Source organism: Symphodus melops (genome assembly GCF_947650265.1).
Source record: "Symphodus melops genome assembly, chromosome: 19".
Lineage (NCBI taxonomy): Eukaryota > Metazoa > Chordata > Actinopteri > Labriformes > Labridae > Symphodus > Symphodus melops.
The window spans coordinates 1,257,473-1,275,085 of NC_136709.1; the positions used below are offsets into that span (position 1 = coordinate 1,257,473).

Consider the following 17,613-nt stretch of genomic DNA (forward strand, 5'->3'; position numbering starts at 1 on the left):
TGGTACACTATACTGTACTGGCTGTGTGTGCACATGTATAATACTCTCATTATGTGTGAAGTCATGAAGGCACTTTGTGCTACCATGCTATCAGAGCTAACATGTCGAGTCATGCTTGTTACTCCTGCGTGTATTTTTGACATTTCTTTTTTTGTGCTGCTAAAAACTCCCCAGCTTATTACAGACTGTGTGTGTGTGTGTAGGTGTGTGTGTAGGTGTGTGTGTGTGTGTGTGTGTGTAGGTGTGTGTGTAGGTGTGTGTGTGTGTGTGTGTAGGTGTGTGTGTAGGTGTGTGTTTGCTGCTGAGCAGGTTGTGAACAGCATTTTTTTTTTAAATTGTACACAGCTGCATGCTGCTGACAACGACAGTGAGGAGAGTCAAACAGGAAGACATGTATGAGAACAGATGAGGGAAAGTGCACGTCATTTAACACAGGAATATATGAAAGGCTGCAGCTTTGGAGCTCTAACACTCTGAACACATTAAATGCAAAGTGCAATAAATATTATGCACGTCTCGTATCGTTCCTGCATGCACAATATTTACCCTCAGTGTGCACGCTCAGAGGTCCTGAAGAGTTACGGTGAGGACATTACAGCACACTAATAAAGAGAAGTGTAGACCTCTGCACATTTATTTTGGCAGAGTCAATTCCATTTATCCTCATTTTTCCAATATGTCGTTGAATCTAATAACTAAGATGGGCTTTTGTCTGCATTTCCTGCCACACTATATTAGCCAATTTGGCTGAAATGACACTTTTCTTGATTTTTTTTTCTTCCACCAACTAATTTGTCCCGTCTCCATTCTTTACACTTTGACAGGTAACTTCTTCCCCGCTTATGAAAGTGTCATAAAACAACATAAAGCTGGTGACAGTGTGACATTTACTGCTGCACTGTTCATTTTCCTGCCTCATTTTGCATTTATCGTCCATACACAGGTATGAAAACAAATACAGATTTATGATTTAAGGCGACATTTTTCTCCTTCCACAGCAGACTCGAGAAAAAGTGCACAAAGTTGAACAACGTGTTTAAAATGCAAGACGTGTCCCGCTCTGAATGCACTTTAGTCTACATGTACCTAATGGATGGAATAGGCTTCATCCAAGTGCATAAAATGTATAATTTCTTTAATTCATGCTTGATATTGTTTTGTATTTGAATGCATTTCAGACATGTTAATCAGTGAGCACATTCACACCTGAGCTGTTTGGTCCATTTAAAAAATATTCTCTGGTGCACTTTGTCGGATAGTCCGGTTTGTTTGGGGGACCAAAGAACCGAACTCTGGTCCGCTTAAAAACAGTCTTGGTTGGCTTCAAAGTGCTCCAGAAGAGAACATGTTCCTGCCAGACAAAGGGAAGGTGCTAACGAGTATGGCTAACGTTACCATTGCCAGCAACACCAGCCTTCAGTCCTCTTTGCAGGTTTAAGTCCACGTGTGTGTTAAATGTATCGCTCTGGTCGAAATGCCAGTTTAAAGGCAGAGTGGGTCATTTTCTCCAGATCCACTTTTTTTTTCTTCAATTTTGGTTGAAATTCCTGGAATTAATAATTCATGTGCTCTGAAAAAGAAAACTGTTTGTAAAAACTTCGACCAACGTCTGCACGTTTTATAAACCAGTCACACCTCTGTACCCCATACATGCATGGGCCCAAGTGAGTAAGTGAGGGGGCGTGGCTTATGAGGGAGCACAGAGGGGAGGAGGTGTGTGAATACGGAGCACCGAGAGGATGCTACTTCCAAAATTCACACTGCATGTAAATTTATATGAAACGACCACAATCTCAAAACGCTTACTAACATCCAATACAGTATTTTAATCTTTTTTTTTTTTAACTAATCCCAAAATTAAACAACTTTTATCCGCAGGGTGACGAGCGGACTGTCCATGTAAACACGGTGTAGATACGACTCAGACAACATCACAGCGTGGCTCGGGTGTCAAACTGACAGTCATGACTCTGCTGTCATTATGTGTGAAATGTTGTACATTCAGCCGTTACCCGGCACAGCAGACATAACGTATCTCCTTTATCTCCATGTTATCGATCAAAACACTGACTGCCGCTGACCTGAGCTGCAGCTCCAACTAGTGGAGGGAGGCTGCGGTACACAACATTTGACAGACTTTACAAAGGAAGCAAACCTTCACCGCACCAGGTTCACCGGACTTCACAAGTGGAAAATGTCTTTTTTTTCAGCTCATTGTTCATCGACACGTGTTTTACTACTTCTGCATTTGACATGTCTGTGAGCCAACATCTGTCAATGTAACCCAGAGGTGGGTCACACATAGACATATCGCTGTTTGTATTCTGGATGAGTGAACCAGACGGAGGATAAAACAGAACATTAAACTCCACAGACAGCTGACGTCTGCTGCTATACGTCCTGATAGGAGGACGTCACTGAGGGCAGTGAACACAACTTTGTTTTGTACTTCTGGGGCACGAAGCGCAAAGTGAAGCTGTGATTTCTGATCAAGACTGAGACATCGTTTTTACCTGTGGAAATAGTCAAAACTACACTGGAGGCCAAAGACACCAGAATTAAAACCCAGGACATATATCCACTAAAATGAGCTGAAGTGGAGACACACATTCTCAGAGTGACATTTAATCTGCACTCATGCAGATACCTTTATTTAAAGGACAAAGGAATGCTGTGAATGATGGATCACTGATCATCTGGGCTTCTTAAAGCTGAAGCATTCACTGTTTTCCTGCAGCCGACCAAGTTCTGCTCAAAGCCCGACGAAAGCTCTCACACTGTTCGTGTTGACAACTGTCGATAAAGTCTTGTTGAAAGATTTCCACAGAGCGAAGCTGAGGTCAGAGATCAAGGAAGTCCAAGTTGTTGTACGAGCATGCCGAAAGATGGCGTGTAAAAAAAACGAGGCGCCTGCACATATAGGCTGGGAAGTCAGGGACAGTTTGACCAATTTGCAAAGAGAATTAGAGGAAGGCTGGATTTGTTTTCATGGTGATTAAAAAAACTGCCTTTTTTTGTAGCTCCAATCAGGTAAAAAAAACAGTGATGTAGGGAATGGGATCAAGGCTCCGCTCTCGATGTGCAAGCCGCTGATCGGGCAGTGTTCGGCCCTTGTGCTCGTCAAACGAGACGCAAATCCATCCCTCACGAGACGTAGAAATCTGGTCAGAAACGACACCGGATGTTCGACCATTACATTATTTTAACCAACTTAGGAAACGATGTCAGTCCATGATGATCACACTGCCTCTCTGTGTGTCTTTGAAGCCTAACCGTCTCCTGAACTTCAGAAGTCATTTTCATATTTGAATGAAGCACGTGTGGTTGGAGGCCTCTCCTCGTCACTGTGGTGGCTCACATGATGTCGTCCATACTGGTTCATCTCACACCGTCAGCAGCGGCCGTCACAAACCTAACCAGTGTTACCGCTCCCTCGTTCTGCTGGAGATGATGCCAATTAAACACAGAGAGCAGAGATTTGAGGGAGCTGGGGGGGATGGTGGGGGGGGGCGCTGTCAGTGAAACAGACTGAGAGACACTGCAGTTGAAGGTAGAGAGGTCAGCAGGGAGCGTACGAATTCCACCGCTCACAAATAATTATCCCTGTTTGTGAAACACTTAAATGTGGCTCGACCGGCGGAAAATATACATATTAAAGTTCCACCTTGTGCCTGAGGGCGCCCGCTGGTAAGCAATAATAATGTGGTGACAGACAGAGCGGGAAATGGAGTGTCAGAGTGTGCTGCAGGAGTGTGACGTCTTACTGCCATCTAGAGGACGAGCCGGGTACAGATCAACAGAGATGCAGGTCTGTTCTCGGAGAGTCGACAGGATGACGTCTACCTGGAGGGACAGAATACAAGACAAGAGGGACAGATATGTGAACATCCCCCGTCTTCATAAAACAGGAAGACTGACTCTGACTCAGCCACAGCTTTTGGATTGTTTTTTTCTATGGCGGTGGTTTTTTAAATCATTGGTGCGGTCATTGTGCATTTCTCTGATGTCACTCAGCTTTGTGGCCGATGAGTGTCTCGTTGTGTAAACGTCACCTCTCTTTATGGTCATTTATCGTCCCTCAGTGGTCGTGTTGTTCTTTTTTTTTTCAGTGCGTCTTTGCAGCTGTTTGACTTCTCTGTGTGTTTGGAGACCTTTTCTGTACCAGGTGGAATTACATGGAGTCTCTTTGAATCCAGTTAGCATCTCTTCGTGGTCATACGGCTTCTCTTTCTGGTCATTTAATTCACACGTACACCTCCTGCTTATCGTTTAGCCTCCTTTTCTTCCCTTTGTGCTCTTTACTTGAATTTCCCTCGGGATCAATAAAGTATCTATCTATCTATCTATCTATCTATCTATCTTTTCTAGCTTCCTGTGGTGAGTTTTTTTTTTTTGTGTGCAAATTGTCATCATGGCTGTGTCTGAAAACACTCACTCCCTATGTTCACTATATAGTGAGTTTAATGTAGTGGACTCGTGCACTCACTCAGAAGAATTAAAAAACATTTCGGACACTACTCGCCCACTTGCTGGCCGCTGACAGTGACGTCATTGTTGTCAATAATAACGTTAAATAACGGCATGAATTTCAGTGAAAACTTTACAAAAACATTGACATGTAATAAATACAGATAGAATATTAACTTTTACATGTAATTAAACTGATTTTCAGACTCATTTCTTTCTGCTCACAGACTCTCGTGTCTGTCATCATCATCATCAGGACAAACTGCTGTTTCTAACATATTGACTCTTTATTTAAACTGATCAAAGATCTTATTAAAAATGCTCCAAAAATAAACTTTATTGTGATTCTGCGTTCACGCTGGTCGTTCAGCCGAGTCAAACGCAATGCATGATGGTACATATTGCTTGGATAGTGACCATCGCTTGTCCACTACTTTTCAAAATGCATTGTGGGATACATAGAGTGGACTATAGGGAATGACCATGCTCACTCAGAAATCAGACAGCACGACAAAATGGCGTGTTCACCATCTCTCTGTTTGACTCTACTGCATCATTTAACCTCCATCGTTTAGTAATTTGCCTCGAGCTCTTTTTCTGCATATTTTTGCACGTCTTTATGTAGTTTGCACGCCTTTGTGATGGCTTAATATCACAAAGAAGTCGAGAACATTTAGCGTCTTACTGCGTTTGTCATCAAGTATCCTGTTTTTTGCAACTTTTTGTTTTCATTCACAAACTCCATTCACGACGTGCATCACTCTGCTCAGGTAGTATCTCATATAGTAGTTATGAAGGATCTTTAACACACAAAGCAAATTCATTTATTCACATGGGATGGTAAAATATGTGCATGTCAACATGTCCTTTTAGACTTGTTGTGCTATTTAAATCACAGCTAAATCTGTGTATTTGTGGTTCATATAGGACAGATTCAGCTGACAGTGTGGCTCGTCAGAAACACTGAAACTGTCACTCAGTGGAGACAGATGGAAAGGCGCTCCGCCATCTGAAACAGAACGCTGGAAACTGGCGTCTGTCAGAGAAATCCTGGAACTGATCCCGACTAAACAAGGTCATCAAACTAAACTCCAGCTCTCTGTTGATCAGAGAAGACTGGATCGACCTGATCCAGATACAGAGTTTAAAGAGTCCGGACTCTGATCCGTTATGTTGCTCTTCAGACACGACAGGAACAAAACCATTTAAGCTGTCATGTGTTCTGTTCATCTCGCTGTTACATTTCTTAAAACAATGGTTGAACGTGATCCCGGCTTTAATTGTTGTTTTAGAATTAAAGCGCTCTTTTCATGAGTTTCTTGTTAATTAGTCGAAGACGCTGCCTGCCGTGTCTGTTTGTTGCTGAAACTTTCATTCCTCCTGTCGGATGGTTGCATCAAAATAAAAACTAACTGATGTCAGAACTTCACATACACATCTGAAGTTTCCTGCAGTGTGACGAGGGAGGGGGGGGGGGGGGGGGGGGGGTTAAAGCATGCAGTGGAGTAAATGAAAACACTCTGTGTAAAGTCAATCCACCTCACTGAAAAAAAGAAAAAGAGGCAGAAGAAATGAATTCTGTCCAAATGAGTCTCTGGGGGAATCAAAGCAGAGGAGGCGCTGTTAGACAACACGGGCTAACGACGGGACTAAGAATATCTCCTCTGTGAGCATCGACTGCAAATCACAACACAGAGACGAGGAGTTTGTGAGGGAAGGTTTACCCCGGAGACTTCAGGTTGTTACTGTTAACATGCGAGTCCCTGGATGTTGATGTGAAAGCAAACAAAGTAGATCCATAGCTGTGCTAATGAGCTCAAAAAACAGAGAGAGATACGGATTATTGGACGGGTCTGAAAGATGCACTATGTGGTCTTTTTATGGCGTTCTCGTTACAGTTCTTGCTAAAAACGCAAAACATAGAACGACTACAAATATGGGCAGAAAATGCGCAAAGCAGGCAAAATGGCAGGTCAGCATGTGGTGGACACTGTAGCTTCAGTGTTTAGCCAGCTCTGCATGTGGTGGACACTGTAGCTTCAGTGTTTAGCCAGCTCTGCATGTGGTGGACACTGTAGCTTCAGTGTTTAGCCAGCTCTGCATGTGGTGGACACTGTAGCTTCAGTGTTTAGCCAGCTCTGCATGGGTCTGTAAAGCTTTCTGCGTTCTAACCTCTCTCCATGTTTCAAAAGCATCTCCAACATTGATCCTAGTTTGAGCAGCTTTCTGCTGCTGGAGCTTATTAGAAACATGCAGAGGCTTTTTAGCTCGGGTACAATCACTTCTATCTGAAGCAGTTCCACTGCCCGCTTCCATCGCTGCAACACCTGTTCACCTGATAACTGCTCTCATATCTGGCAAACCCAGGGGCGTCCAAAACGGCCTTCAAAGCCCCGCCTACCTTCTCTGGTCCAATCAAATCCAGAGCATTCAGGAGCAGAATCTAAAGTTAGAAGGAGGACATACTGGCTGCTGGACAGGAACGCTCAGATTGGCCACATTTCCATACGAGCTGATGAAACTCTCAGGTAGTTTCATTTCGGTGACCTCTTGACATCAGAGTCAAAAAAAAAGTAAATTGCACCAAAAAGAGTTTCTTCTTAACATGCTCCATATCTGTTCTCACTCTTCTGGTGTTAATCAAAGCGTCTTCTCTTTGACATCCTGTGAGTCTCTCCTGCTTCCTCTCAGAGGAAGCTGGAGGTGAATGAGATGCATCATCCTTTAATCCCTCCCTCGCTTTTAAGTCCGTGTGAGTGAGAAACTTCCAAATCCCTTCAAAAATCATTTGGATATAAGTTAGACAGTTGGATGTGTCTGACTTCTGCTTTTTATTTTGACTTCAAAAACACTTTAGTGACACCTGGAAATCCTTTTTTTTTTTTTTTTTATAGCATCAAATGCAGACGTGTGGGTTTCTCCCTCCTGTGAGCAGAATGAAGAGGACGTGATGTAAGAGCGCTCCGGTTTGGGAAAGAAAGAGAGCGTGGAAATAAGAGAAATACTCAAATTCTTTCACTTTTTTTTTTCCACTCTGTGATCTTCATGACATCTCAGGTTCAGTTCTTCAGTCACATGTTGTGCAAGATTAAACACATGATGCATTGTTTCTTATTTTTTATTTTCTTACATTATTGGTGACTCGGCTTTAAATATCAAGTCATTTTCTGCAGCAGAGAAAGACTCACGGAGACCCGGACGTCCCAAAAAGTAAAAAAAAAAAATCTTGTGTCCTCAAGTTAATAACTTTTTAGAACAAGATGATTATCTGGAGCAGCTTTATTTTAGCCTATAACGACACTCAGCTCTTTGGACTAAAAGGTCAAATCTTTGGATCTGTGTGATGGCGTGTCGCAGAGCTCTGCTGCCCTCTGCTGTTCGTGTTTCTGCCTTACACCCCCAGAAGCCTCAGCTCCAGAGGTGGTTCCATTATGTGACAGGAATTTAAAAGTTTTTCTGACTTGATATAAATATAAAAAAAAAAGAAAAAAAACAGTTTGAAGCCACAGAGCCTGCAGCAGAACGTGACTGTGCACCTTGTTTTCACTCACTCAGCCCAGACGTCTTCTCCTACTTGTGTAAAATAGTCAACGTGCCTCCAACACTGGACTGTCGTCCACTAACCAACGCCGTCCTCCTTCATGCACAGCCTGCTCCGGCCTCACCTCAAAGTGCAGAGTATGATCCGCTCGTTTATAAAGCTCTCAAGACATCAGCTGTCAAAATCAACATCCCATTTTGGCCCTCATAGTTCACTGACATGTTCTCTGCTGTAAAACTATTAAAGCTGGGATGTGTTTCTAATGACAGAGTGATCATGTCTGACTGTTTTATGGTTATTTATTACATTTTACAAACTGAAATCAAAGCTCGTCTTGGAATGAAAACGTATTTTTGTATCTTCTCTGAAACTTGTAGAAAATAAATAACTCGTGTTTAAATTTGACTTCTTTTCGTTTTCTCTGAAGACAAAATGTGTCCAAGCGACGTGCGTGTCGTCATGTGACTCGGCGCGGATAATGCTCAACCTGGGTAAGATTACTGGCCTTATCCAAATAAAGATCGATTCTCTGCTCGGGTGAATTCTTCAGACACGAGGGCGTCGCTCTCATGAACAGAATCACACCGCTGTGATGAGACAGGAGTTTGGATGCTCTATAAATCGAACCTTTAAGGTTTTAGATGAAGCATATCGATGGACGAAGAGCCTCATATAATCCATCCTGTGTCCTGCACAGAGCTGCATGTTTGCTTCAGTCTTCTGCAGTAAAAACAGCCGAGAGCTTCTGTGACAAACACACTGACAAAACATGAATCTCCCATTATCATGACGTCTGACTGTTTCTCTTCTTTATGATTTTTACACATCTTTAAATTCTTTAACCTTCCCGGATAGTTGTCATTTCATCCTTTCAGTTTTTGATGTCACAAACAAACTTCTTGTTCGGATGTTCTTCCTTTGACTGCTTGGTTTACTGTGCAGTTTAAATGCGTCTGTTTTCTTTTCTCTTGTTTCATCACATTTCTTCTTTTCTTTTTTTTCCTTTTCTTTTTTTTTACCTATTCCACCTGAAAGAAAAGGTGCCTTAAAAACATGCTTTCTCCTTTATCATTTTTACTGGATCTTTTGGTGTACATACAAGGCCCTCTCTCCGGTTAGTGTGTCTAATAAAAGAGATCTGGCGTTCCTGGCGTGGAGTTTGTGGCAGCGCTCCAGAGGACGCAGGATGAAAATATTAAGATATGAACATATGCAGAGTTTTTTTTTGAATGTAGCAGAATGTAATCAAACTGGAAAGTAGGCGAGCAGATCTTAACTTCAGCTGTGTGTTATTTTCCTGCAGGAGTCCTGGCAGTGGAGGAAACCTTGAGGGTGCAGTTGAACTCTGGGAAAACAGACATATTTGATTATGCCATCATTTGCATCGCATCCCCCGCAGTCTGCAGCAGCGGGTTCTTATTAGGTTTCCTGCTGAACTGTGGGCTGAGGAGGAGTTACTTCAGACATGGACAGAGATCTCATCTGATGCTGAGCTGTGAGAAAACGACCGCTGTATCTCTCAGATACCCACATGGTCATTAGAAGCTCTCCGCAGCCTTTCGTCAACATGGGTCTAATGTTCAGAGTCAGATCGTTCTTCAGTGCTCGGAGGAGTGGTTTACCTCGAGCAGTCCAGATCCTCTGATTCATGTTTCAAACCCAGGAGAGCAGGATTGTTAGGGCACAAGGTGCGTAAAGAGTGAAAATGCTCCAGCAGCACTTTAACTTCAACTTCATCAAGAAATTAGGCCGACGTGTTTCTGCGTTCATCAGGGTCATCCTCAGAAATCGTTTTTAAATTCTACTTTCAATTAAAAAGGAGTCTCGGAGGAGAGTATGTATTAGACACCAAGTTTGATTTCACTATTTTTACAGCTGAATTGTAGTTCTGTCTCAAAATTCATCACATTTTAGACAAAACAATAAAAAATTAAACTTCCTTATTTCACGATGTTTGCTCAACGTTAAATAACTGAGTGGTAAAATATGAACGTATGGATGTGGAAGGAAATGACCAGAAATGTGATTTACATTTTAAAGTTTTCTGTTCTTTCCTTTGTGAAATAGTTTTATTATTTCCTAACGGTCGCTGGGTCGGCGGGCGGCCGGAGCGAGAGGCGGGGTTACACACTGGACTGACATATAGAGACAGACATCCAGCCACACCGACGGTACGGGCCGCTCAGAGTCAGCAGGTAACCTAAGCAGCATGTGTTCAGACTGTGGGAGGAAGCCGGAGAGAACCCACGCCATGCACGGGGAGAACATACAGACTGCACACAGAAGGGGATTCAAACCAGCAACCTCCTCGCTAACTGCTGCACCACCGTGCATCCTATTCATCCCTCACTTACAACTTGTGAACAATGACTAATCTTCTCCGTTCACACTTCTAAATAAGTCCCCCCCCCCCCCGCTGGTCTGGAAGTTTGCTCCATGTCTGCACGATGAGTTCATTATTCCAGCTCGTCAGCTTCGAGTCGGACTCGTTCTGACCTGCAGTCCTTTAATACACATTTCATATCCTGCTTGTAGGAGTCATAGAGGTGAGTTCTCCGTGTGTGTTTAGATGAAGAGTGGGGGGGGGGGGGGGAGGAATTAAGGGGACATGTGTGCCCCCGTGTGCGACCATGTCACAATTTATTACTCGCCATTTTTCTTCAAGCCTCGCCACGTTTACGGGATCTGCCACGGCGCTGACTGCTGAGCTTCGGGGGAATTATCAGGAGAATAGTTTTGCATATATTACAGGGTTAAGTGCAAACCAATCTGCTTTATCCAAACACAGCAATCCAAACAGAGCGCCGGGCCCCGCAGACTGATGAGTAACACACTCTGCCGGGGCCCCCTGTAACCCCTCAGCCGCCCCCCCTCCCCCTCCTCCACCCTCTCATCACACACTGGGCTCACACTGATTGGCTCTGATTGGTTGTATAAAACACAGCACTGACTTTTTGATTATATTACATACCGTCATGCATGGACTGGAGCCCCGTGCTGCAGATACCAGAGCGGCCCCGGACCGGCCCAGGAGCTCCAGATTACAGCAAGGACACGCTGAGGGGGAAACAAGAGTGAGGGGCCGTGATTGTAATGACTGCAGGAAATATGTAACACAGCCTGCGATGGTCTGCTCACGACGCAAGTACAGTTTGTCGTTCTTTGCCTGCAGAGGGGGTCCACATGAAATCTGCAGGTTATCCCGGGTTCAGCGGTGTCACGTGTCAGCAGCGGCGTTGTGGGTGAAGTGGCACAGGAGGACTCTCAGCAGCTCAGGGGGAGAAATTGTTTTGGCGTTTTAAATGGAACACCTCCGTAAGCAATCCTCGCTGACCCCTCCCGGTCCCGTCCCTCCCCACGGTGTAGACGGAGGGGTCGTGGGTGTGCGGTCGAGGCCGGCGGCCCACAGGGAGCGCAGCAGATAGGGTCTAATCCGCGAAGCCTTCGGCCAAAGCTTATTTCCCACGTAGCCCCGTCAGCTTAAATTACAGATTCAAAAGACAGGACCCTTCTTGTATCGCTTGCCTTTTCACCTCTTTCAGCTCCGATATTTCCTGACTTTTCCAAGCAACGAGCAATCACAGAAGTCTCCACTTACCGAAGTAAGAAGAAAAAAAAACTCATGAGAAAAATGTTGGCTTCAGGTTGTTGGTTGTTTTGGTGCAGATGCACATTTGTGAGGGAGAATAAAGACTCCTTTAAAAACCCGTTGTCGAAGTTCTACGAGTCAAAGATGCTTTACGACCATGACAGAAGATCTCTTCTTTTGTCCCCTCAGAGAAATTTGTTTCTGGACTCCAACTTCCACACATATTTAGCTCCCTCCTTGTGTTATTAAATATTCAAATTCAATACAAGCAACCAACCATTTAAATTTTAAATGTGTCTTTCCAACAGCTTCTTCAAACCTTGGCTCAGAAGGTAAGATCACATCTGACTAAAAACACCAAACTTTAAAGGTCACATGTTGTCCTCCTCTTCAGCACGATGAAACACGTGGACTCTCCCTCGAGCTCTCTCACTCAGAGGGCAGAGCAAACACCCACCTGGGGGGGAGGGGCTACTGCCCTTTGTGATGTCATGAAGGGAAAAATCTCCAAACAGCCTGTTTCAGCACATAATTTCTGAAAAGTGGATCAGGCTAAATTCATATTCAAAAAACTTTATTTGTCCCAGGGGGACAATTCAAAGGCACAAAGCAGCAAATGGACAATATATACGATACTAAAGATTTAACCAAAGATAAAGAGTCAACAAAAGAATAAAGTGTTAAGATGCAGATGGAGACGTAAAGACGGAGAGGACGGACTTTTCTCATCATTGGAGGGTTGGTAGACAGACTAGAGACACGTGTTAGAGGTTTTTTTTAATAATACGTGACGTTTAAGTCAGAAAACCCTGACTCCTACATTTCCCATGATGCATCTGACTCGTCTCTTTCATACCTACCCCTTTCTGTTTTGGCTTGCAGCGTGACCCGCTGACATCATTAGAGAGAAATCTGAAGTTGTGCAGATTCTAAAGAGAGTAAAGATTTACGATCGGGCGATCAGAGCAGGTGAGAGATGTTTGGAGTTAAAGGATTTGCAGAGGAAAAAAAAATCCGAAGTTAACTTTCATGAGTCTTTATATTGGAACACAATCTAAACTCTCCTAACTCGCAGCGGTGATGACGATCAGTGGAGCTGACGCACAACTCAGCCGCACTCTGAGTCCAACAGCAGCTGTGAAAACATGCTCGCTCTGTTTTTGGTTGTTTTCCTATTAAAGGCTGAATTTATGACATGTAGCCTGAGCGCTGCGTTTCTTTTACAGAATTATATCAGAAGTCTGAAATGTCCTTATAACATCCATCCATTATCTATACTGCTTATGTTTTCTGTGTTGGCGGTGCTGGAGCCGAGCCCAGCTGTCATTGGGCGAGAGGCGTGACACACTCTGGACTGAGCGCCGGGCTGACATATAGAGACAGACAAGCAGCCGCACTCACACTCACACCTACAGGCAATTAAGAGTCACCTGTTAGCAGGCCTTACTTTGGCCTGTGGGAGGAAGTCGGAGTATTCGTGCACAGGGGAGAACATGCAGCTGGGGACTCGAGGTAACCTTCGTACTCCCTTTAGAAGAATTGATCCAAATGTTTAATCTTGAACAATCAGAGAATTTTTCATCCTCTGCTTTTGTGTGACACATGAAGGTCACCCTCACTCACATGTCACATCCGTGTAAATCATCGATCGTGCTCCTGGGACAAAAAGGCCTTTTGAGTAAAAAAGAAAAAAAAAAAAAAAAAAAAGGCAGCTTGGCTTCTCGTCCAAGGCTGCAGAGTGAACGAGGGATGTTGATACGGAGTTGACTGCTGCAGCCCACCCAAAACACACACACACACACACACACACACACACTCAAAGCCTCCACACACAGGCGTCCATTCTGCGCTTGACGTTTTGTTTTGTCACGGCCATTGTGGTGAGAGCTGTCACTAACAGAGAAACAGCGTGACCATGTTGATTAGGCGAGGCTTTGGGCCGAGGAGTGGAAATATGCTGTCAGCTCGTTACAAAAATACATAAGCTCTCACTTCCAATTAGTCACCGAGCAGCTGGAGATTAGACAGCCAGCGGCTGCCAACACCGCACTCTTTCTGGGGTCAGTGGAGATGACTGTAATCACACGTTATATCGCTTTCCATTAAGCTCCCTCACCTCATGCTGCCTCACGCCGCCACCCTCTCATCCCGTCAGCCATCTTTGAACCCACTCCACTCGAACTCAACTCACCTCAAAAGACAAGTCAAATATTTACGCTCACGTGTTCGCCGTCTTCTGAGGGAATTCATGAAACTTCAAAAAATGTGTTTGGACAGATTTCAGATCTCAGGCTGCGAGAAGTGAAAACACCTTAATCTCTATTTTCAGATGAAACACATTCAGAGTTTGTGTTTAGGAGACTGAATGACAGACAAATCAAGTATCAGCAGGCAAAACACGTATTGAAATCTAAATGATGATAAGCAGGCGCCGGTTGTTGATTTATTCACCTCTAGAAACTGATCTCAGCATGTAAAAACAAAAAAATATCAACGCTTGATGTTGTGGTGCAAAAGCCAATCACAGCTAAGATTTCCAGACTTCCTTGAATGCAGCACTAATCCTCACTGAGACCTCTTTTAACAAAAACATTTTAAAAGTTATTTTCTTCTCGTCTTGAGGACGGGCCTCGACTTTTTCCTTTTTTTACAAATCTGCATCATGATGGTGATATTTTAGTCAAGTAAAGTAAAAGGCCACGTTACAGGAAGTCGATCTGTTTCTTGTTCAGGTTCTCACCTCTGATGTAATCCTTACTGAAGCCTCTGTGTAACTTACTCTTTACGGTTAGGATGAGACTCACCTGAAACAGAAGAACAGGAAGTGAAGCAGGAAGTGGTGGTGTCCGTGTTACGACTCTTCACTCTCGATGTCAACATCTGTAAACGACGAAAGGGTTAAATCAAGCTACACATACAGACCTATAAAGTTACCAAACTGCAGATGAGCAGCGCTGTAAAAAGGACTTTACTTTCAATACTTTGTTTGATATGAATTTTTTTTTTGTTTTTTTTTAAATCACCTTGACTTTCCATGTCTGATTCAGCGTTCAAGAACAAAATATAAAATAATTTGAAACATGATCATAAATATGATGATTTAAACATTTTGTTCCCCCTGCTGTTTATATCTGAATCAATCAAACATGTAGGAGCTGCAGATTTATCACCTTTTAAAATCACACCAAGTGATCTGCTCCATTCTTCATTAAAAACAGACTTCATAGAACATTTTAACTTTTAATTTAAAATTTAGTCTTTGAACTTTTTTTTTTTTCTGTGTTAAACAGCAGCTCCTCATGGGGTCAACATCGACCTTCACCACAACATGTCACATCCATGACATTCATACTGACAGAACAAAACAAACAAACAAAACAACAGAATAAAAAAAAGACGTAACCAAGGCAACGCACAATAAAGAACACAAACTCATCATTGATATATTCTGCACTTCAGTTGTTAAGAAAAGAAAAAAAAGGAGAAGTGTGGAGCAACAAGATCCAAAAGAAAGAAGAAGAAATCAGAGTAAAATCGTCAACGTGAAAATCAGCGTCTGGTGTCAATAAATACAAACTGTGAAAAACATCTGAAATTAGACAATCTGGGTCATGACTTCCATCCCTCCGTTATGTAACGTCCTTTGCATTAAACGAGTTGGTCTGTCTGATGACACTGAGAGTGTGTGTGTGCGTGTGTGTGTGTGTCTTCCATCTTTGTTTAAATAAGTGAGTGCTATTTCATGTCGCCTAATTTTTGTGAACGTTTAGAAAAGTCGACCGCATTTTAAGATTCTTTTTTTTTTTTTAGCCTTTATTGGAGGGACAGCTGACAGAGTGAGAGGTCAGGTAGGGAGAGAGAGAGAGAGCGAGAGAGAGAGAGGAATGACATGTTGGAAACGAGCCACAGGTCGGATTTGAACCCGTGCTGCCCGTTTCCTCTGTACATGAGCACGCTAAGCTAACCACTCAGCCAGCGGTGCCCCAACAACTAAATGTAGAGATGGTGTTCTGACTCATAACTTCATTATATTTTCATGGTAACAATATCTGTAATGCTCATGTAAACACACACACACACACACACACACGGACATAATCAGGCATACGAGCATGAACATTTCCCCGACCATGACCGCCAGATGAGTTTTTTCTCCGGACCTCCACAGACCCTCGGCCTCCCCTGCTGATGCTAAACCCCCCCCCCCCTCCCCCCTCCCTCCAGGGCCGCTCGTCTTCCAGTAAGGATCAAGATCTGCAACAAGCCCACGAGCTCCGAGCAGTGAAGGAGAGGAAGAGGAGCTGAGCGACGCCGCTGTGATTGCTGCTGACGATGAAGAGGCAGATCTCATTTCATCTGGACTGGAAGGGGAAAAAAAAACCCAACAACGAGGTATTTGGACACGCTTTGTGATCATGGCGTGGTGCTCTCATGAACGAGGAGGCTTACTTATTGGACATCCTGCCGTAACAAACTCCTGAGATTCTGCAGAACAACTCGGATCGACTTTCTGAGTGTTCTGCCTCGCTGGTTAACAAAAACAACGTTCACACCGGATTCAGTTTGAGCTCAGCCTTAAACCGTCCACAGGAATGGGAATGAATCGCCTCTAATAAACCGACGTTCAGTTAGAAACACCCGGCCATTAGCTTGAATTATTTATCCTTTATTTACCGAGCTGCTGTGAAACCGCAGCCTGCCTAATACCACACAGAGCACTTTAAATCCTACTGTCAAGATCATAATGTTCATGAGCTATTTATCATTGGAAGACATCTGGTATAAAGGGCCTGCAGATTATTTATTTATTTAACCTTTATTTAACCAGGAGAGAAAACTGATCGAGATTTAAAAAATCTCTTTTTTAAGACAAAACAAGCAGCGACAGAAGTGACAGAGTTTCAGACAGACGCAAGCAGCCAAACGTGGAAACACAAAAACACATCCTGAGGCGATTAAAAGACGCAAATCACAGATCTGAACAGCAGATGTTTTCCAGGTTCATCCACAAAACGTATCAGGACGAACATCTCCAGCCAGATGTGTCTGCCTCCAAGTCAGTGAACTTCCTCTCCAACAAGACAAGTTTGTGAAGTCTCACTTCATTTTGTCGTTTGTTGCAAGTAAACGGAGCTAATTTAAACGCCTTTTTTTTCCAGCTCCGTTTTTCACTTTTGGAGCAGACAACAAGGAGAGGTACTCTTCTGACTGATTAATGAAGCAGACCTCATGAAGATAAGAGCTGGCTTCTGGTATTATATTTATGTAATTATAATATTTGCACATCAATATTCACTGCTTATGTATCTCTATTGTTTCTGTTTTTTTAATCTGTTTTCATGATGTGGATTTTATGTGTTCAACGGTTTGAACTGTGAAACATGAAATAGAAGCCGGTGTCAATTCAAGAAGATAAACTTTAGTGATCCCATGAGGAGAAGCCCCCCCCCCCCCCCCACTCTGACACACAGGGTTCAGTGCATTGCTCAAGGACACCTCGGGCAGTGCTCAGGAAGTGGACTGGCTTCTCTCCAGCTACCAAACAGATATCCAGACTCGGTGACTTGAAGCAGCGACAGACTGAGCTGCTGCCTCCCGTCATCGTGGCCCGTGCAGCCCACTCCCTTTGACTCGCCTGCTGTCGCTGCCGCACGAGAAAAAAAACAATAATAAAAGGCAGCTCTCAAATTAGAGGACTCGTTGTATTCAGTATGAGAAAAAAGATGAAGCACAACATTCGTCCAAGAAAAAAAGAATAATGCCGGTATGCAACATCAAATTAGTGATTTTATTATTTAATTTTTTTTTGGCGCAAAAATTCACCTTTAAATACTAATAATTAGTAAAAGTCTGCAGATTCTATAAAGTGCATCACGTGACTTTAAGAGTCAGCATCAAAGTCCTCATGGACTGGATTACTCAGTGGTTGGACTGCATTGCACACACCTCAAAGGAAACGAGCTTCATCGTCTGCAAATGTGTGTGTGTGTGTGTGTGTGTGTGTGTGTGTGTGTGT

The 17,613-nt window shown here is 43.5% G+C and overlaps 1 protein-coding gene across 1 annotated transcript; it reads right to left on the reverse strand.

Moving 5' to 3' along the window:
• Window positions 1-2,664: 2,664 nt before the first annotated feature.
• On the reverse strand, window positions 2,665-17,199 carry LOC306840158 (uncharacterized protein; the record flags this gene model as incomplete). The annotated part of the gene is made up of 5 exons (XM_079369252.1): window positions 2,665-3,441; window positions 3,765-3,843; window positions 10,980-11,065; window positions 14,402-14,477; window positions 17,137-17,199. 5 exons carry the CDS (start codon window positions 17,197-17,199, stop codon window positions 3,413-3,415), a joined length of 333 nt encoding a protein of 110 aa, XP_079225378.1. The 3' UTR covers window positions 2,665-3,412.
• Between the last annotated feature and the right edge of the window lie 414 nt (window positions 17,200-17,613).